Genomic DNA, 22,546 nt, shown 5'->3' with positions numbered 1-22,546 from the left:
TTTGGTAATCATGTTATCTAATTCCAATTATTTAACTTATTTCTGTAATTCCATCCGAACAGTCTCAGAAAGTGAACTTACTTCCCATGTTGCACTATTACTCTAGTCACCTCTTCATACATTTACTTTAAATATCTCACTACCACATCCATTATTTCACCATTTTTACTATCCTTCCTTCCTCATACTTTATCCCATAACACGTTCTCATTTTTTTTATCACTTTACTTAAGAAAGGATTGATTCCTTCTTTTTCATTTAATTAGCAATTTCTGTAACATTAAATGTGCCTTATACCAATTCTATTTAATTCATATATATGTTTGCTTTCTTGTATAGGCACTATGTCCCTTACATAGAATATCTTCACATTACCTACACATTTTCTCATCTATTCCTTTTTGACTCGGATAACATTTTTTATTGTCTCCATAGATCTCACTTTCTATTTTTCCATTATAGTTCACCTATCACTTTTCAAAATGTTTATACAATTTTCTCATACACTTGTGTCGCATATTTTTTCCTTTACTCCCACATCACACATAACCTACAACAACCCATTCGTCCCTTAACTCCTTTCCCTTCTGTATAATCTGTCATTATCCTTCCAGACGTCCCATATTGTTAAATGGTCTTATAGGGTTCGTGTGGGCAAACGTGACCATAGTGTCGGGGAGTGCATATGTGTGTGTGGAGGAAATGATGTAGGGAGATGTGAGACTCTGTGTGTGTGTGTGTGTGTGTGTGTGTGTGTGTGTGTGTGTGTGTGTGTGTGTGTGTGTGTGTGTGTGTGTGTGTGTGTGTGTAGGAAATGATGTAGGGAGATGTGAGACTGTGTGTGTGTGTGTGTGTGTGTGTGTGTGTGTGTGTGTGTGTGTGTGTGTGTGTGTGTGTGTGTGTGTGTGTGTGTGTGTGTGTGTGTGTGTGTGTGTGTGTGTGTGTGTGTGTGTGTGTGTGTGTGTGTGTGTGTGTGTGTGTGTGTGTGTATGTGTGTGTGTGTGTGTGTGTGTGTGTGTGTGTGTGTGTGTGTGTGTGTGTGTGTGTGTGTGTGTGTGTGTGTGTGTGTGTGTGTGTGTGTGTGTGTGTGTGTGTGTGTGTGTGTGTGTGTGTGTGTGTGTGTGTGTGTGTGTGTGTGTGTGTGTGTGTGTGTGTGTGTGTGTGTGTGTGTGTGTGTGTGTGTGTATACTCTCTGGCTAATGACAGAGGGGCAATATTTTACTTAAATACTAAAATATTGTCTCTTTGCCATTATTAGAATGCTTTTTATTGAAATTGGCTTATTGAGACAGCATGACAGAACCACAGACAGACACAGCCACAAAGTCAATCTCAACAAAAAGCATTCTAAAAAGGACAAACAGCAATCCAACATAAAATTCCCATCTGTAGCACTGCACTGTTATCACAAGGATCTTAAACTATACCTAGCGTTCAAAAAGCAAAAAATCAGAGTAAAACTTCTTGTCCTGTACCCAGTTCTGCAAACCCCACAAACCTAGTCCTTCATCCCCAGTATGGAGGTTCCAGGGGGTACAAATCATGTACAAACAGACATGCTCCCTGACTGCAATGTTTGTGGCCCACTATTAATGGACTTGAAAACTGGGCATCCAAATGCACAAGTATCCCTCTGGTAAAAGTGTCACTGTGCCTTCTGAAATGACATGCAGTAATATTTATTAGAGGCTCTCTATTTCACAGGGTGGCCGGGGTGGTGCAGCAGTTAGCATTGCCACCTCACAGCAAGGGGTTCTCTGGTTCAATCCTCTGCTGGGGTGCCTTCTGAAATGACATTCAGTAATATTTGTTAGAGACCATCTTTTTCACAAGATTTTAAGTTACATTTCAATGTAAGACTTGGAAGAGTCTCTTATTCAGAGCTTTAGAATCAGAACTGAAGTTCCAGCTTCTAGGCCACATTTCCCCTCTATTGTGTGAAGCTGGCTGGCTGTGACTGATACCACATATAAAAACACTGAGTACAGTCATCAACCATGTTTACATTTTTATGGACTGTGTAGTAAAAATCAGTCAGTTATCTAATTATTCCTTTTTCTTAAGATCATACATGTCCAAGGTATAGTCACCCATCTAACCCTGCTTGATATCACTAATGATGCGAGAACACCAGAGGGAAATAATATGAGGTGTCACAAACAACCAGGCTGGTGTGTGCAGAAGCAGCTTCACCCAGAAATTAGTTTTACTTATAGATATTACTGGGGGTGGATTAAAGAAAAGGAAAATGTCTTTACGATGAGAAAGACTTGACATTTAAAGAAAGTAGTTAAGAAAGTTAGGGATGGGTTTTCCAATAACAGATAGTAGTATTATCAGCAGAAAAGAGAAGTTATTTTATTCTCTCTTAACAGATATTTGTTGACACCTTATCTGGATTTTTGGGTAGAGTTCTAAAGACTCCAGTTAGGTGAAGAATCTGACAGAGTGGAAGTAGTGAAAGAAAAGTATCAAAAACGTGCAGGCCTGCATCAGAAAGCATCTCAGGACAGAGAAATTAACTTAATATATGTATTAGAGAAAAAAAGGAGACATAAGTGTAGAATAGAAACACTGACTACCTTAAATCATGTTACAAAGTGCAACAGAAGAGCTCATTCTAGAGAAAGAGCAGTATACAAGAGGAGTAGTTTGGTTATACAAAGGGTGGACAGCAAAGAAGTAATATGACAGGCATCTGTAATGCATGAACTCAACTTTCTGAGAAGGTTGTGGGCAGGGCTTTTTTCTCCCTAGGATATTTAGTTTCCATGGTGAAAACTGGAAAAGTGCTTTCTCCCCTTCATATTTCTCTGCACCTGTTAGCTGTGACCCCCACCCCAGCACCCAGCATAGCCACCTCCCAGGGCAAATACTCTACTGTTCCCAGGCCTAGAAATTGCTCTGGTTGTGCAATCAAAAACTGCAATGAAATTCATAAATACTGGAGATTTCCTTAAATTAGTTTAGGGCTTTGAAAGTAGGTTACTGTTTAACAGGGAGTTGTAGGTGGGCCAATAGTTTTCATCTGTCAACAAATGTTATATTTCTGTGAAACATTTCATTCTGCTTTCTGTTTCCATTCTCCAGAACTCCAGCAGAAGCCAGAATTCATCTGATTTTTATTTTCAGTGCTTTGTCATACAGCAGCTTGTCATGCTGCTTTGCAGTACTTAGTTCTCCAGTTGAATTCTCAACTGGGATGCCTTCTGTATGGAGTCTTCTTTTTCTTTGTCCATATGAGTTTTTACCAGGAGCTCCAGTTTATGTCCAAATCCCAAAGACATGTCAGTTGGCTGAAATGGTGATCCCCAAGTCACCTGCAGATTTGTGCATTTGTTTTATGTGTGTGTGTGTGTGTGTGTGTGTGTGTGTGTGTGTGTGTGTGTGTGTGTGTGTGTGTGTGTGTGTGTGTGTGTGTGTGTGAGTCCTGCAATGGACTGGCATCCCATCCAAGGCAGGTTCCATGCCTTATGCTTACTGCCTGCTGTGAAAGGGTCTGACTCCCCTCTAACCCCAAATAGGATAGATATGCATAAGAAAATGAATGAATGAACGAATGAATAAATGCTATGTCCTCCATTTTATATCAATAGCTAGACCTTCACTATATCCAACAGAGCAAGTTCCACCCTTTAGCACTGGGTCGCTGAGCTCCCCACTGTCTAAACCTGCATGTGGGAGCTTCCTTTCTCTGAATTATTTAAATGGGTTACAAATATTTTTATGATTCCACAAAGCTCATTTTGATGATCCAAAACGCTATCAAAGCTATCCAAAGAATAAAAATAAGTATAATAAAACTCACCTCTGATTAACTGTCTTTGGACTTCAAAGGACTATATCTTGCCTGGTAAACACTGTTTCCATGGCTGATTAATTTTACCAAGCCTTTTCTTTGGAACCACATATTTCATCGCTAGCACTAACATGTGAAAACTCAAAGAAATGACAGCAGTTCACATCTTGCTAATTCCAAAAATGTCTTCATTATGCCAGTAGTCACCAGAATTGTGATAACTTTTGCCCAGTGACCAGTGTATGATGAACAAGCCACCAAACAGTGATTCACCAGCACATGTTTCACAGTGAAATCAGGCAAAGAAAGGCATTTGGCATTACAATTAAAAGCCTGTATCTAGCAGTGGGGTGCAAGAGGGCACACATGGAGATAGGTAGGGTGGGATGAATGACAGACAAAGGGAATAGAAGTCTATGGCACAAGATTTGTATAGAGAAATTAGAATTGGAATATAAAACTTATTTTCCATTCCTTGAATTAATTACTGAATCCTTTCTGTTAATTAATATATTTTTATTTTAATAATTAACTATCATTTTGCTAACATGATCTGTATATAAAGTAAAATTCTTCATCATTTACTACACATTGTATCCTGTTTAATGAAGGAAATGTCATAGATTCCTAGGTTCACCAGTACTTAGTAGGTTATCAATCTGTGATGATCTTAGGAAGCCCAGCCTTAAGTTACCATGGTTGTTTTTAGCCCTTATATTTTCCATACAAAGGACACAGAGATGAGTCGAACAGTGACACTGGAACATTTACATGTTTTCCCTGTCCATGAGGAACAGGGGTGCTAATCCAGGGGAGAAGTTGCAGTTACTCATCCATTCATCCCAAATTTACATTTGTATTGATTAAGAAAAGCACTTTACTTTATGTGGAGGGGAAGAAAGTTCCACAGAACCATGTTCATGTGATGAAACAATTGTTTTGTGTCCTTAACTGGACATATGGTAAACTACCAAAGTGACTTCCTGTATAGTGTCACCTTCTACGTTAGTAATCTGCCTCCATCCCTCTTCCCCCGCTATGCCCCTCCAAAATTATTCAGTACTGTTTTAGCAGAAGGGGCAGATCTTGCCAGATGTCAGTGACTTTCTAGTTGATTTGCAGACACGAGCTTTACAAATTAAGTTCTGACTCCACAATGTCAAGAGATTAATGACTGTTGTTTGGCTAGCCAGGAATATTATTTTGTGTCTTTAAAAAGTTTATGCCTAGCTGGTATATTGTGTGAGGGCTTGAAATGAGAATCCACCTCTATACAGTGTGTTTTCCCTCACCTTCATTTCTTACCACTGCTCTAAACTTTCCAAAAGATTAATAACAAATGATGCTGTTCACATATATATTTCTGTACTGCTGTTGGTTCTCCTATAAGTGCTCAGAGCAAAATTGCTTGACCATCAGTAGCTCACTTAAAAAAATAAAGAACGGCATAATATTCAATGCTATTTCCATAGAAATTTATTGCCAGTACAGTTTCAAAGTGTGTGCCACCAATGATTTCTGTTGTTTTGGGATATCTTCAATGTGGTGCAACCATGTGTTTTGTATATATAAGTTCAGGGTTGTAGGAGCTTGTCCCCCACATTAAAGGTACAGTGGTGCTTTACCCGTGCAATTAAAATGTGTTTTTTCTCTCTTTTGAATTTTGGGCATTGTTTTTGTCCTTTTGGCACATTGACTGTGGAAGTTGATGTTTCATGTAAAACCACTGCTGTTTTACCGTGGAGTTTCTGTGACTTATTAAAACTTTTGATTCGCTTAAGGAATTGGACTTTTATATCAAACTATAGCACCAAGAATTTTGGTGACAACATTCCTTGGATTACTATAATTAAATATATGAAACAGAGGAAGGAAAAGAAGAAACTAGAAACTGCAAATGCTTTGAATGCATTTGATTTGTATCTCCAGCACTGGGAGAAATATTGAAGTATTGGATCAGATGTTGTTGCCAATGGCATTATGAAACAAGATATAAAAAGATCTGTACTTCTATTTATGCATCAAGCTCAGACATACCATTTAATAAAAAGCCTACTGAATTTTTGTTTTGTATAGCTCTATGATGAAAACATTGATTTAGAAGACAGTTCTAAATATGTTGTGCTGTTTCAGTAATTAAGCTTCCAAGAGATGCTCAGATAAAATGTACTTGTTTGCGTGCACTGAGTAATCTACATACTTAAATATGCTAACTTTCTGCATAGATATGAAATAAAGGGACTATATAGTTTTCCATCAGAATCATGCAGTCATTCTACTGTGAATTAGACAAAGTACTGAGTTACAATATTTAGTTTTTGGAGTGTGGAGATGAAGGCCAACACCAGGGAGTGTGTAGGGTGTAACATCCAACAAAAATAATTGGTTACCTTGAACGTTGCATTTAAAACGCATACCTTTTCACTGAATACATGTATTCTGAATTTTTTTGATAGCTTACTCTACATATTTTCTCATCTCTTTGTAATAAGAAACATTTTTTATACTAAATGACTTTAAATCAATAGATCAGTGTTAAGGTTTTTAGGCATTTTGCTTCAAATGTGAAGCAAGGTATGCTACTTTGGGAGTTGGTCTGGTACTACATTGTATTTGTTAAAGCAACATGTAGAGTAAATTTATTTTTATCACCAAATGCATGAGCATGCAAGGAAACTTGTTCTGCTGCTTAGGTAAAGATAAAAAAATTGAAACGCAGAGTTCAGTAAAGTTGCTCTGTATAATACCTTTTCACTTCTTAATACTATGTATGTAACTTTACATGGTGTAATTTTTTTTGCAAGCACTACATCAAACTAAAGCCAGGTGTGTACTGTTTAATAAGAAACAAAATGAAGTAAGTGCTGTGGCTTAAAAGGAAATGATTAAAGATATTAAGTCATTTAGACTTTTCTCATATAGGTTATCAACTTTACGCATCAGCAATGGCATAAAGAACTAATCTGGGTCTGAAACACTTAATCTCAATATCAGTTGGAGAACAAAATACTAGCTGGACTTATACGAAACATACCTACTTCTTAAAAATAGTTTCATGCTTAGCAAACACCTTTTGTAGAGCTTCAGTTTTAGAATAGATGGGTTTTATCAATATCCCTAGATTAAATCCACTTTGCTCAACTCTAAGTGGCAAGTTAGTTCCTATTACTGCCATCCAGTATTGTAGAGATAATATTACCTTGTATTTCTCATTTTTATTTTTTTTTTTTTTTTGCTTCCCCAGGACCTTGTCTCATGCTGAAATACACATTAGAGTTACTTCTACCTGCTCAGAAAGTAAGTAAAAAAATGGGTTCAAATGTTTATCTTCTATGAGGATTCAGGCAGGGAAGGGGGGGGGGTTGGAGTGGAGTTTGCATGCATTCAGTGGCATACAGGATGGTATAAACTCTGTGGTGGGTACCAGAGAGACCACCACTTATGCTGCAGGGGGCAAGGCAAGGCTACGTGGATAAAAAGCCTTTTGTAAATGTGATGGTATACCCTTGGTGGACAACCCACTATATGTCCCCTGCCTGGCACCTTGCCAGTTGCCTGCATAGTCCAGGCTGGGAGGAAAAAAAACTAAAAACTTCAAAAAATCCCTAATGGCTGCCTCATTGATGACACCTTTCAGTTAGTTCTTACCCGATTATGTGAACAAATGGTTTGATAGACCAACAGAGTGTCTGATGATCTACTGGTAACAGTAGAGTTTTAAAAAAAGTACCAAGAAGACAGAGTTTGCACCTGGAGAGAGATGAAGCCAATTTATGGAACTAGAGTTATATTCCTAAGTGAATCCCATATATACCAGGGAGCTGTGCCACATACTGTAATCATTTCTCATGGTTCATTTGCAAGGATGCATGATAATTAAATGAAAGCCTGATTCACAGAATATGACCCAATTTGTTAACCCAACAAACAGATGGAAGACTCAGAGCAGCTCCCAGATTCCCACAGGCATGCTTGGAAAGACATCTGCTATACCTATGGAAAGCAACCTGCATCTCCTCCTGCTTTGTCTGAAGACAGAACAAAACCCTTGCTTTGCCTTTTGTGATTGCAGGCAAACATTTATCAGAATCCAAAGATTTGCCTCTTGCATTCCCACCAAATGTTCTGAACATGAAAAGAATACTCCTCCTGAATTAAACAACTACATTAGGCAGTGGTGGAACTTTTTTCCCCTGGAAATTGCTCACTGATTTCACAGAAGTCCTGGTAGTCTACCTAGACATTTTTAGTTAGAAAGTGACACTGAAACCTTTAATTGTTAAACAATTGTCCATTTACTTATTATTATAAATGCCTAGAATTCAGGGCATTGTGGGACCCCACTCTAACGGACCTCCTGCATATCCACAAAACAATCAGCACTAGAATTACCTGTTCTAAAGACTTAAGCCTTGCCTGTGATATAAATAGGTCCTGCTGGAGATATAGGTATGTATCCCAGAGACTACAGTGTCTATGGAACAGGCTGCCCATCCACATGAAGCAGAGTTCCTCCCTAAACCGATTCAAGTGCAATTTGGACAATTGGGCGGGAAACTGGAAATTCACCCCTGGTTTGGCATCTGTGTCTCTAATGGACAAAGGTAACCTGTAAATGGTTCATCTCCAAAACCCCTGCTTACACTTATCAAGGGTATCAGAGATTTGGGATGCATGGCTAGGCTTAAAAAGGCCCGTGTGGTCATTAGACTAGTAAACACCTATGAACATATTAACTGCCACACACTGAAATATGTGTAAATTTCTAAGTTTTTAAAAGACATTTATTAAAACAAATATTTTCCTGCCCCAAAATAGTTCATACATGGAATTCTTAGCATACAAAGTGGAGTAGAGTATCTTGTATCTTTAAAATATATGAATTACATTCTGCTACATAATGACATGCTATTAATATCCAGCTCAAACTAATCCATCTCCTTTCCTCATTTTTGTCTCTGCATTGAATTCTGCTGGAGCTTGTAAATTATGAAGCTACTCATACACATTGTTTTGCTGCTCTGCCAAATAGTTTGGATTATTCACTGAATCTTTTGTATTATTTAATGTGACTGCATTTTATTTCAAGATAGCAGTGGATGGTGTTGTCGCCTCACAGCAAGAGGTTCCATGATTCAATTCTCGCCTAGGGTGCCTTCTGTGCAGAGTCTGCATGTCCTCCCTGTGTTCACATGGGTTTCCTCTTGGCATGCCAGTTTCTTCCCACAATACAAAGACATGCAGTAGGTGGACTGGACACTAAATTGGCCATAGGTGTGTGTGCGTGCAAGTGTATGGTATAAAAGAACTACCGTGGCAGGGCTATCCACCCAGCAGGGTAAACCTTGGATCTTGATGATTGTCACTGTTGAAGTGACAACCCAAACCCATGTGCAAAAAAAAATGGGAAAAGGGGGTTGTGGATGGATGAATGGATGGATGGATGGATCAAGGAAGGGAGACAGACCCTTTCTCTATGTTTATTTTGCTGATCTGGAGATTGTAAATACAGCATTTGCACATTGTTGCAGTCTGACAGTGAAGCACCCACTTCCTATAAGTGAGCAATAAAGAGGCCTGATTACTTACTGTGTCCCAGTCCTCCTTGGGAAAGAAAGGTGTTGTGGTTATGGTCACTGACTTGCTCCCAAATAAGCCTTATAGAAATCCTGATCCAGTACGGATAGTGGCTGACCAGCATTACACAATGGCAGCTTATTATTATACTGTAACTACGGTTACGATATGCTAATGAACTCATACTATAAATGAATCTTGACACAGATTCATTTTCACTATCAGTATCCCTAAATTAACTCATAAATAACCTTGATTTTTATTCATTTTCACTACCACTATTCTTATTTTTCAAATACTTTATTTTGGTATTGAGCCGAAAGTTTTGCTTTCAGAAACAGCACTCATATTCTTAATATATATGGATATATTTATAAATCCGTGAATTATTAATGACTTGAATTTGGTTTATAGAATTCTTCATTATTAATAATGGTATGGGATTTAGTATTTGTACGTCTACTATTCTGCAAAATAAGAAAGTGGTTTTCCTTCTGGCCTTTTGCTAATGAGACTGCTTGATGATTTCTAATGCTCAGAGAATGAGATGAATGTGTGTGCATATCTTATATTTACTAGGATTCTACCAGATTCATTTTAACAACAAGTTTAAACAGGAAACAACAGATATGACAAACATAAAAATCAATTTATGTCCCTGTAGCCCTCCTATCTCACCCCATGCATCAGAGACATTTGTCACTGATGTTTACATTGCTCAGTAATTTCTTTCCGACTGCGCACTGAGACAGTGCTGGCCCCACAGTCAGACCCAGACTGCTTTTCTCATTATACGTAGTTGAGAGAATTTCATTACCTCGTACATCAGGTCTGCATCTTGGACTGATCTGTGAAATAGAAGCATTTTCCTTTGTGAAATGGGTTCATCAGCCGAAGCCAGGGAATCTGAAAAAACAGTCACATCTTCAGTGTTATTCAAGAAAAAAAGGAATACTTGGTCAGTCTAGAAGGCTGCTACTGCCTTTCTTCTATTGCAAACTAATCTTTTCTTATGCCATATATTACTTTCATGAGGCAAGTATTTATCATGAGAAGCAACAGCATGCAATTGGCAGTGTCCTATGTCTGACTTATTAATTCATAAAACAGTAAACATGGTTAAATATACACAGATACACACACAGGCACAGACAGACACACACACACACAAACAAATATGTCTCAGACATCTGCATGATGCTGCTGTAAGGCATCCTGTAGTAACTAGATAAAACCTAGGTGTTACTAGTGCATAGGAGGTTATTAGGCTAGCAGCCATAGAACCTTTACAAGCCTAGCCATGTTAATCCCAAGTATCACCATTTATTCTTTTTTTGGGTAGTTCACAGAATGAATTTATGAGCAGAGCAGGTCTGTGATCAACACCGACTACCCCATCCATAATGGACATGGAGCAGGGGTAGCCAGTTTTAATCACAGACCCATTCTGTTCATAAATAGTAGCTGTGACATCATCAGGCTGCTTCCATTGTGTTACATTTGCCATGTATAGATGGAAATATTGTGACTTTACAGTGTTTACAGTGTGTGCTTTACAGTACAAAGCTGATACAGTGTTATGTTACTGATTATATGTTAATACTTGTATCATTTCAAAACAAAATGGCCTCTTTTTCACACAAGAGCCATAAATGATTGTGCATGTACATAAGCCCAGATGCTCAGGCACAGAGACCTAGACTTAACACCATGGTGGAGAATGTGGCTGCCCTGAGCACACTTTTCAGAAGGACTTCTGTAAGAAGAGCATGCATCAGTTTCAATTACCTTTAACTCAGAAACTGTTATCAGAAGTACCAAGACAGTCTACTAATATTACAAATGTACGGTAGTTTAAAGACTACATTTTATTAAACTATTCAAAAGATTTTTTTTCTGCACATTTATCTATGAGAGAGGAATGAATTATTCCCATCTGACATCACTATCAGTATTCTTCCAGCTCAATGAAGCTTAACTGAAAATGTTTCCTGTTCTACAGAAAGGATTGTTTAAACGTACATTTTAGTACAGTGCTGTAATGTACTCCATCATCCAAGCACTCACATTCTGTCTGAGCCTAACTCTTCCACTAAACATTTTGGTAATTTGATTGCTGTTTAATATCTAATTGTTGGGCTGTATGCCTGTCTACCTAGCTGTTTAAACTATTTATTGACATTTTTGTTCTATTTTATTCCTGATCTTCCTCCAGATCAGCCAATTAATTTCTCCAGAGACAAGTACCATTCATACCTCTCAACTGCCCAGATTTTTACAGAATGTCCAGATTTTTGTCTTATAGTTTTGGTCTGTTTGTCATAAAATATGTGGTTTTCTGGCAAATCATTGAGGACTAATATCACAAAGTAATGACAGACATTTGATTTTCAGGCTTCATACCATTCATAAAATACATTTTAATACAAAAGCCTAAATGTTGTCAACTTTTTATGTTTATAAGAGCAATATTTAAAAATTGTCCCTATTTGTGGGCCTTTGTCCCCCCAATATTTTTTGCTTTATCCATAATTATCCCACTATAAATGTCATTTTTAGAGGTGTGATTATAAAACAAATTAAAATATATTAGGCTACCATTAATTGTCAAATACATAGGTATGAGTATTAAATTGTAAGACTGGACTGTTATGCTTTAATGTAAGTTGGTCATGATCAGTCCAGCAAGTCACAGATACTTTAAACTACAGCAGAGAGTTACTTGGAGGTCCTACCAATGTGCTAAAGATTACAAACAAAAAATAAATAGAAGTAGTGTGCAGCTGTCAGTTAGTTACTCAGGTAAACAACGAAAGAACAATTCAGGATAAAATACACCAAAGAACAAAGCAGGTCACCAAAAGAAGATTTAATTGATCTTAGCGCCTCGGCTTACCACAATGCAAAAGAAAGTTAGATCAACAATTTCTGCCACAACTACATGTGATAGCTCAGGCCACTTCAGAATGAATAAGGGACTGCTATCAGTTTTAAAAATGGATTTACCCAGAATGTGTTATACGAAAGTACAGATAATGAAATATCAGTGCTTGTGAATGGAACTCAAAACTCCTTTTCCAAATTTTAATTCAAAAAAATTTATAACCAGTGTGATGACCCACCACTGGAGCAGTAATCAAGGATCCTCAAACCTCACCAATGGCAACAATGGGAGATGTTCACTGGGAGGATAACAGGTACACACACAGTATTTCCAGATGCAGCTCTCTGCATCAAGTGCAATTTCCCTTAAGAGCACACAGAGGCCACAGTCAGTCTGGAGCTGGTTTCTCACTCTTTCTCCAGATCCCCAATAAGACTTCCCCACTGGCGCAGCTACAGAGTTGAGATCTCAGCTGAGTGACCAAGCCATGACCTCCAGCACCCTCTCTGTCATACCAGTGCTTCATGTCCCACACCAAGTAGCTCACGCACACTATTTGAGGTTTGGTTTACACACACACACACACACACACACACACACACACACACACACACCTGGGAAAGACTGGCACAGGTTTACTAGCTATAACCCCTTCTGCCGATACTATAAGGTAGTTTCCACTGCCACCAGTCACTGCTAAACAGCTAATTTAAAGGGTGTCCAATCTTACTGTGTAATATTAATATTAATACAAATGGTAGTTTGACCAAGAGCAAGGCTATTAGGAGAAGCACACACAGTGTCATCAAATAAATACGCAAGTGCTTTCAAAATTTAAATATCTCTATACAGTTCCACCACAATGAAAGGTTTAAATATATTTAATAATAAAAGAACAAGACAATACTAATATATATTTTTCACAGTGACATCAGAGTTCAAAACCACAGGAAATATTTAACATAACATTGCAGTACAGGCTCACACAAAGAAAGAAAAGCATCTAAACTAAGCTTTAAATATTCCTGACTGCATCTAAGAGAGTTACTATAACCTAGCAACGTATTTAATTAGAGCAAGGCAAATGTGGTGAGTGGACCTTGTTGTTATCAGGACAAGCCATAATGCAAAATGCTCTGTTTCACTAAGAGACTTATCAAATTAATATCTAAAATATTACTGCTGGGATAGCTTGCAGAATTAAATCATTTCTGGTCATTTGACTTCTAGTTCTCAGGCAAAACCCCCTATTGCTAGAACCTGGCAGCATTTAGCATCTACCTGTAAAAATAAACAGGCAAAGGCTTTTCCTCAGATCTTTGGCAGATGTTGGAAGTCATAAAACAATTGCATTCCTTCATGCTTCAAAAGTAGTAATTAGTTCACTCCAAGGACAATACAGCAAGCTTCTTAGTACAGACTTTGTGTCTCTAGCTGCATTGAAAACCTGAGAGATAGCCTCTTTTATTGCATAGCCTATAAAGTAATTTAATGTCAGATATTCTTCTAAAGTTTGCTGGAGTGAGGTTAATTTCCTGTATTCCAGTTTTCACTGTTAAAATATATACATTTAAACAGTTACAACAGTGCATGTACATTTATGTTCTCTTCCAGTAGGGCACACTGTGGTTACATTTCAAACACAGCACTTTACAAATACGTTTTCAACACACACATCTGTACAAGCAGGTTGATATATACATGACATACACTTCTAATAGAATTGTAACATAAGCATCTTGTATAAAGCATTTCGATATTTACTAATGACATATAATTGTTTACAAAATTCCAGCTAGCTGTGATAGCAGTATCTCCTTTTTATCACAACCAGCAATAACTTTCAACATATATAACTATTTATAATTATTTAATCAATCTGAACTTGCATTTCTATAATCTCATAAATGTTTTAAACACTGTTTACAAGCTAACTAAATAATTAATTTTATAGGATTTCCTAAATAATATTTTATTTATCTAATATCTTTGTCCATTGCTTATAATCTGGAGCAATGTTTTAGATCTTAATCTAATTTATTTCCGTTCCCTTATGGACTACATCAGTTGTAAAACCTGAGAATTCTTGAAAATGAGGAGTATTATTATTTTCCAGTTTCTAGCAAAAACTTTCCTGGCAACAACTAATAATGTCAACAGTAATGAACATTGATCTTTGTGGATACATATCAGGAATGGAGCATTAACTCAAAACTCTTTACAGTGACATAGCATCCAAGTATGGAATCTGATTTCATTAAGGCTTCTCTGATGTTTAACCATATTGGTTTGTAGCTATATTTTTTCCTGCCCAAGAACAGGTTTATCACATTTTCTTATGTGATATGTTAGCATACTTGAAAATGAATAGTTTTATACCAGTGGAATGGGAATAGAAAAAAAAACATATTCTAGTAAATGCAAGTTCTTTGCTATATTCTGTAATTCTAAATGCTTAGAGATCTATGTCAAAATACACTAACTGCAGCCTGAGATGAAATGTTGCATTCCTTTCCTGTTATTGTAACAGACAGCAAAGCAACTGGCGTATGTTTCCTCTCTGTCTTAGGCAAATTCTATAGCTGTTGTGTATTTCGGCTTTTCCCATGCAGACAAGATTTTAACCAAATGAATACAGTTAGTCTTGTGCGGACTAAGGTAAATTCATAGCAGGATGGTTCTGGCTATAAGGCAGGGAGGGCTTTGCTTTATCAGTGTGTCTGTGAAAGTAAGAGTGGGGAATAATGTGAGGTGTGGGTAGTAAGATTCCTACCCCTTCAGAGGGTACTCCAGCATGCTACATGTATAATCAATATGGGGCATTAAGTTACAGGCATTTAGCTAAGTGGTATGACTTTACAAAAGGGAAGTCTGCTTTACAATTTCCACAGACTGGGACTTTTTGTCACACTAAAATTATTAATTATTAGGAACTTTAGAGAAAAAAAGGAACAAAAATAAAGATAGGTCAGTAGGGTGCTTTTAATTATTGGCACAGTGAAGCTTTTAAAAGAGAAAAGGAATCTGCATTATGGGTTAAAAGACATAAACCAGAAACGGTTGCAACAAGTAAAATATCTAAAGACCATGGCAGAAAAATGAAATGTGGGATCCCCTATATCCAGTAATATCTGGAAACAATATATCTGGCCAGAAGGAGGAAATATCTGAAGATAATCATCTACCTTTGTCGCCTCCACCGGCTTTTTCCAGAGGTGACATTCATCCATCTCCTACTGCGCCTCCTACTGATAGAATTAGTCCCAAGAAAGAGATAGCAGAAGAAATGGGACAGGAGAATGAAGAAGGTAAGAGAAGGGGGAAAAGATATAACACAGCAACACTCTGATAATACTCACTCCACACACTCTAAAGCAAAGCAGGAGAAATGCAAAATGAACGTGGGAATGAGCACAGAAACTAGTGATGAAGAAAAAATAAATTATATCACAGGCATCCCTTAGACAAATCCCAACAGGTAGAGGAGAAGTAAGTTTGTGTCCACAATCCTTGGACCCTGACAGACTTACATCACATAGTTAAAAATGTTCCTAAAAATAAAGGACGACTCTGTAAAATTTAGGGAAGAAATGAGTACTATTACTGAATGCTATGACCCAAGTCTAGCAGACCTGTGTCAGCTATTAAAAGTAGTTACACCTGAAATTAATGGAAAAAATGGTAAAGGAAGCAGAGATAGGCTTAAATGCAAGGATAAGCAGGAATGAGTATGACTGGTTGAAACAGAAAAGTGAAGCACTGTTAGAGCCAATCAATAAGGTGCACCTTATAAGGACAGATTGGAGTAAATTAACTGGTTGCAAGCAAAATAAAGGTGAATCTCTGGAATATTACTTACAGAGGCTTAAAATGGTATTTGAAAGGTATTCTGGTCTTGCAAATCCTGTAGAAACAGCAGCAGCAGCAGTGAGCTATGCTTCTGTGCAAGTTTTACAACTTCAGATTCAAGCTGCCCTGAAACAGATACTCCTTAATTGGCAAGGAGAAACACTAGAAAATGTATTTAAGTATGCTGAACCCTGCACTGAGAATATATACAGAAAAGAGGGAAGCAGAAGGATAGTTTATTGATTTGCAAATCAGAAGTTATGAAATGAGGGGAAATAAGGGAAGAGGTACAGAGGAAGGTTTTGAGGTAATGGGCAGTACAGTATGAAGTACATAACAGAATGCTGAGAGAGAGGCAGGCTTAAACTACTGCAGATTAACCCTATTTCAACTGTGGCAGAACTGGGTATTGGAGAGGAGTATGCCATTACAGACAGAGGCAACAAGAGAACTGGAGCACCTGGCATCCAGACTACAGTAATGGTCTCCTCCCACCCCACCAATACAGACTCACTTGGGTGAAGGAAAAGAGGAAAGCCTAAATACTTTAGTACCAATTAATCAAAAAAGGACGTTATGTTGAACTAAGTGTAGGAAAGAAGGAAGTCCTATTTGTAATTGATACAGGTGCCACTTGGTCTGTACTTAAGGTGAGTTCAACTGGAGGAATACCTTTATCTAAAGAGAAAGTAAAAGCAGTTGGCATGGATAGTGTTCATAGGTTCATAGGTTCATAGATTAGTACTAGGCTAACTGCCCTTGTGGGCCATTTTAAGCCTAGCCTATTACTCCATGTGAGAGTCAAACCCTGCACCTTGTGTTTGTAAGGCAAACAGCTTAACCATTATGCTAACCTCCCACCCCAATTCCTGTTGTTTATCTTGTGTCACAGCCTATGCTTGTGTCCTTAGATCCAATAGAAGAGAAACATGCTTACTTGCTGTGTACCAAGGCTTTGGTAAATTTAATGAAAAGGGATCTCATATGTAAACTAGGATGTACGATCTATTGTACCCCTGAGGGAGTACATAATCATTTGGATGTCCCTAGAGAGACACAGGGGGAGGATTTAGCAGTATTAAATACAGAAGATGAAACAGAAATATCACAGTTTTACACAGATGAACTATTGCAACAGGTACACAAAAGCATATGAGCACATTATTCTAATGAAATAGGACAGTTGATCTATCCAGAACCTGTAAAAATGTAAGTAGATTCAAAGAAACCACTTCCCAGAGTACCACAATATCCATTAAAGCCATAGGAAGAGTGAACCCAGCCTGTTATTCAGTCTCTATTACAGCAGGGAATAATTGTTCCTTCTAGAAGCTGTTGTAACACTCCCAAACTTCCAGTTAAAAAGTCTGGCTGAAATGCCTACACAGGTTTGTGCAGGATTTGAAAGCCATAAATCAGGCTGTACTTTCCTCCTATCCAGTTGTCTGTAATCGAGCAACTATTCTTAGCTCTATACTGCCATGGGCTACTTATTTCTCTGTTATAGCTTTCTTTTCTATACTATACACCCTCACAGTCAGAACTTGTTTGCTTTTGCAGCGTACCTTTCAGCTGTCTAGATTTTCGTAGAATGTACAATTTCTTTCCTTAAATCTTTGGTCTGTTCTTCATAAAACAGTTGATTTTCTAGCAGATTATTGAGGACTGAAGTTATTAAATAATGACAGACATTTGAGTTTCAGATTTCATATCCTTCAGAAAATGCATGCTAATGAAAAAACTGTTATTCTATCAACTTTCTAAGTTTGTAAGAGCAATATTTAGGAAGTCTCCCTATTTTGGGGACATTGCCCCCCCCAATTATACCTCAGGGATGTACTAAGTGCCCCCCCATATTTTTACAAATCTTAAAGAGTGACTTGCAGAATAGTTTCCCCACCAGTCAGTATTAGCAGAATACATAATTGATTTACTTATAGCATCAAACACACTGCAGCATTGCCAACAGGATACTGTTTACCTGCTAACTAAACTAGCAGAGAAAGGACATAAGGCGTCAAGAAAAAAAGTACAGCTTTGGGCACCAAAGGTAAAATATCTGGGTCATGCAATATCTCAAGGAAATAAACAAATATTACTACATGTGTCAAGGCAGTAACTGAAGTTCCATGTCCAGCCAACAAGAAACAACTTAGATCATTCTTAGATTATGCAGAGCTAGCAAAGCTGCTAAAACAAAATGCACCAAAAACCTTGCTGTGGGAAAAACTGAGGAAAATTGATTTATTCTGTTAAAGCAAGCATTAGCAAATGCTCGTGCTTTAGGTCTGCCAAATTACAGAAAGCCACTTATGCTTTTCTGTCATGAAAAAAGTGGGTTTGCAGCAGGATTGGTTACGCAAAATCCTAAACCTTTGGCTTATTACAGGGTGGCAGTGGATCCAGTGTCAAAAGGAATGAAATCTTGCCTAGCAGCAGTTCCTGCAGCTGCCCTAATGGTAGAACACGCAGTTCCAATTGTCGTTGGACATAAACTTACAACGTCAGCCCCCCATACAGTAGCTGACTTTTCTAAAAACAAAAACACAGCATTTCTTTCATTCAAAGTTGATAAAATATGAGTTGCTGCTGATTTCAGACCTGGCTATCACAACTGTTCAATATCCAGTTTTGAACCCTGCATCTCTGATACCAAATGCAAAGAAAAAAGAATCACATGACTGTATTATTATTACTAATCATGTGCTTTCTCCTAGGAAGGACCTGACTGATGTTCCTATTCAAAATGCTGAACTAGAGCTCTTTGTGGATCTATACTGTGGCAGTAATGAAAAAGGATTGTGGTTTCTGCAATTGTACTGAAAATGTTGTGATGATACAAAAAAAAGAATTGAAAGAGTAACTTCAGCTCAAGGGTCAAATTAATAGCATTTGATAAGGCATGTGAATTTAGGATTGCCACATTTTGTTTTGGTGAAAACTGGATAAAGGCTATACCTCTCACACATCCCGTAATCCTGCCATCTCTTCCCCTCTCCCCATCTACTCTCTGCCCATTTCGTGACATCAACATCACATCAAGTGAGGAGAAACACCCTCTTTTTCTGTTTGCGATGCTTTTTTTTTCTGCTGATTTACAATGTTTTTTTCTCTACAAAAGAATAGTAAATCCACAGATTTAACAAACTCTAATAGTCTGTTTCTTTTTTTGAAACAGAATACAGAGTTTGTGCAATGTTTTCTGGACTACCAGACAATCGTTTTGATTTCCAGATATGTGAATTTGCAGCAAAGTAGTGAATGCTTATATGGACAGCAGGTATACATTTGGGATGATGCATGATTTTGGGAAACTATGGAGATAGTGTGGGTTCTTCAGGCAGAGAAATTAAAATGGGTGGTATGTAAAATCATTGTTAGACTCTTTTCTTTTTGCTGTCCAAGGCAAGCAGGTAGCAGTTGTGGAAGTGCAAGGGCATAGTAAAGGAAGTGATGTGTTGTTAAGGAATAATAATCTGACTGATAGAGTAGCAAAGCAAGCTGTGGGTTAAACAGCCTTCTTATTTTTGTAATATTGGTATCTGAAACACTTTGAAACCCAATATTTAATTTTAATACAGTAATTACAGAAAGAGGCATAGCGTGATGGTGGTGCTGCGGTAGCGTTGTCACCAAACAGTAAGACGCTGTCCAGTTCAGTTCTCAGTTAGAGCGTCTTCTGTGTGGAGACATGCGTGAATGGGCGTACCTTCATTGAAGGTTGTGCATCAGGGCTGGTAACTCGGCACGTAAAAATCAACTACCAATCATTAGCGGACCGGAGTTCCGCTGTGGCGACCCCTAACCGGGAAAAGCCAAAAGACACAATTACAGGAAGAGGCATCAGAAAATGCGAAAAAAAAAACACATGGATCAAATTAGGATGCATGAAGTCTAATTATCTGGTATGGAGACATCCTGATGGACTCAGTGTGACACCTCAGTCTATATTGCTTTGGCTAGTAAGATCTTTTCATCTATCTAATCATATTGGTAGAAATAGTTTAACAAATATTCTCATTCTCTGATTCACAGTTATGTTCAGAGTTGTGGAATGTGTTTGTCTTGTAATGTATCTCCCCTAAAGATTCAGCTCTGCTGCCCACTTGGTGGCTATTTGTAAATCTTCAGCTGGATCCAGCTGAAGCAATGTAGCAACTTTGAATACATTTTAGATGTCTGCACGTTTTTAGGCTGAACAGAAGCTTATCCATGTGCTAAAAATAATGCAGGCATTGCAGCTAGGGTTGCCACCCCTCTGTTTTTTTTCCGGACTATCCGGAAATCAAACTGATTCTCCGGTAGTTCAAAAAACACTGTACAAACTCCAGTATTCTGTTTCAAAAAAGGAAGAAGACTATCAGAGTTTGTAAATCGGCTGCTTTACTATGCTTTTTTACAGAAAAGCATAGTAAATCAGTCGAAAACAGGCAGCAGGAATGGAAAAAGGGGGCGTTCCCTGCCAGGTGGTGTCATCGTGATATCACAAAATAGGTGGAATATGGGTGGGAGATGGGTGGTGGGGGTGGGGTTACTGGTGATGCGAGAGGTGTGGCTTTACTCTGGTTTTAGCCACAATGAAAGGTGGCAACCCTAACTGCAGCAAAAATAACTATATCTCACACTATTAAGTCTAACAGAGGCACACACACCACTGCTGAGATCACAAAGAAATTCTGTCAGACTTTTAAAGTAAATTTGCAGCTCCACTGTCCTGCTCAACCTCAGTCCTCTGGCTTAGCTGAGCCTATAAATCAGACCATGAAAACTATATTGGGAATAATATATGAAGAGATTGGTCTAAAGTGGCCTTTGTTTCTCATGAGTATAACAGGAACTATAAATGCAAAGAGAAAACTTGGTCTACATGAGATTTTTATTGACCATCCCATGAGAATGTCATCTGCTTTAGTCATCCAAAATGTGGATGACACACCATCAAATTATTGTTCAAAACATGCTTCTGTTTTACAGATTTTGCAACAGACGACTGGTGAAGCCTTTTCCCAACCCTCTGCTCCACTCTGCCATAATCTGCAGCTTGAGGACTGCATTTTTATTAACTCATTAGCACCTATGTGATAGATGTCACACCTCTAGCAGCCTACACACATTTTGCATCCCAGACCATTTTTTGAAAAACAAACTTAAAAGGCATAAAATAAACAAATGTAAATATTTTGTAAACAATAAAATGTTTTAAAATAGTACAAATAGCAGCATTATCAGTAAGAATTATTCTTTATAGTGATAATAGTTGATTCAAAGGGCTGGATTCAATAAAGCCTGCACTAAGTGTACACTATGTGCACACTAAGTGCACACTGTTCTGAGGAACAGACAACACAGACGTAACATACACCTTCTTCCTCCTAATTTTAGTTTTCCTACTGATATTTTTGCTGCTTTAAATATTGATAGGGATTCATAAAGGTTACTACAAAGTATAGACTACATGTACACTTAGGGTAATCTTTCTGAGTGACTAGAAAACACAAAAATGAGATAAGAATTTTATTGAATACATATTGTGTCCACTTAGTGTACACTAAACGTACACTTAGTGTAGGCTTTATTGAATCCTAAGGAAAGTCTTTCCATAAACATTACAATATATTATAATGCACACAAACCCAAAACTACATTTTTCAGACTTTTATTTTATTGTATTTTTCAACAGTTCATATGCAGAAACATACAGCATGACATAACTTCATGAACAGATTAACCTTCAACTATCAATTAACAAGATAATGCCTTTTAACTACTAGTCTTGGGATGACAAAATTCTAGTACCTAAAGAAAATGGTTCATTTATACAATTAAACTGAATGTTTGGAGTAATACAGGCATACCTTTAGAATATGTGGTACATGGCATGATTCATTTACACATACTATATACAACTATTTACATATAGTGCTACAATTATTGAAGTTAGTGAGTGATCACTTCATTACAATGACAGCCAAAAATGAAATCTTCAGAGACTACTGTCTGTTAAAATCTCATGAGGAGGAGAATTAGAGAATCAGTATAGGGATAGGATGACAAGGTGTTCTTGTTATAGTTTATGAATTAGAGAATCAGTATAGGGATAGGATGATAGAGGTGTTCTTGGTATAGTTTATGAATTAGAGAATCAGTATAGGGATAGGATGATAGAGGTGTTCTTGGTATAGTTTATGAATTAGAGAATCCGTATAGGGATAGGATGATAGAGGTGTTCTTGTTATAGTTTATGAATTAGAGAATCAGTATAGGGATAGGATGATAAATGTGTTCTTGTTAAAGTTTATTTTAAAATGTGTTCCAGGATAAGATTCTAGAACCTGAGACATTTCATGCACTTATTCTTATTACCTATAAATAGTTTATGAGATATGATGTATTTAGAGGCCATATTAAATCTATAACGATATACTTCCACTCTAGTT

General features: G+C 37.5%; 1 protein-coding gene across 1 annotated transcript in view; it reads right to left on the bottom strand.

Moving 5' to 3' along the window:
• LOC122811130 (protein FAM180A-like) overlaps positions 1 to 22,546 on the bottom strand; it is a 474,713-nt gene that overhangs the window by 98,885 nt on the left and 353,282 nt on the right. Inside the window, exon 2 of the mRNA XM_044082740.1 lies at positions 10,194 to 10,282. Within this exon, the coding sequence (XP_043938675.1) occupies positions 10,194 to 10,282 (89 nt within the window). The remainder of the gene's footprint in view (positions 1 to 10,193; positions 10,283 to 22,546) is intronic.

This window comes from Protopterus annectens, chromosome 9.part0 (assembly GCF_019279795.1).
Source record: "Protopterus annectens isolate FY-2018-M chromosome 9.part0, PAN1.0, whole genome shotgun sequence".
NCBI lineage: Eukaryota > Metazoa > Chordata > Ceratodontiformes > Protopteridae > Protopterus > Protopterus annectens.
Note: the sequence above shows the minus strand (reverse complement) of the source record. Positions and strands in the feature narration are given on the sequence as shown.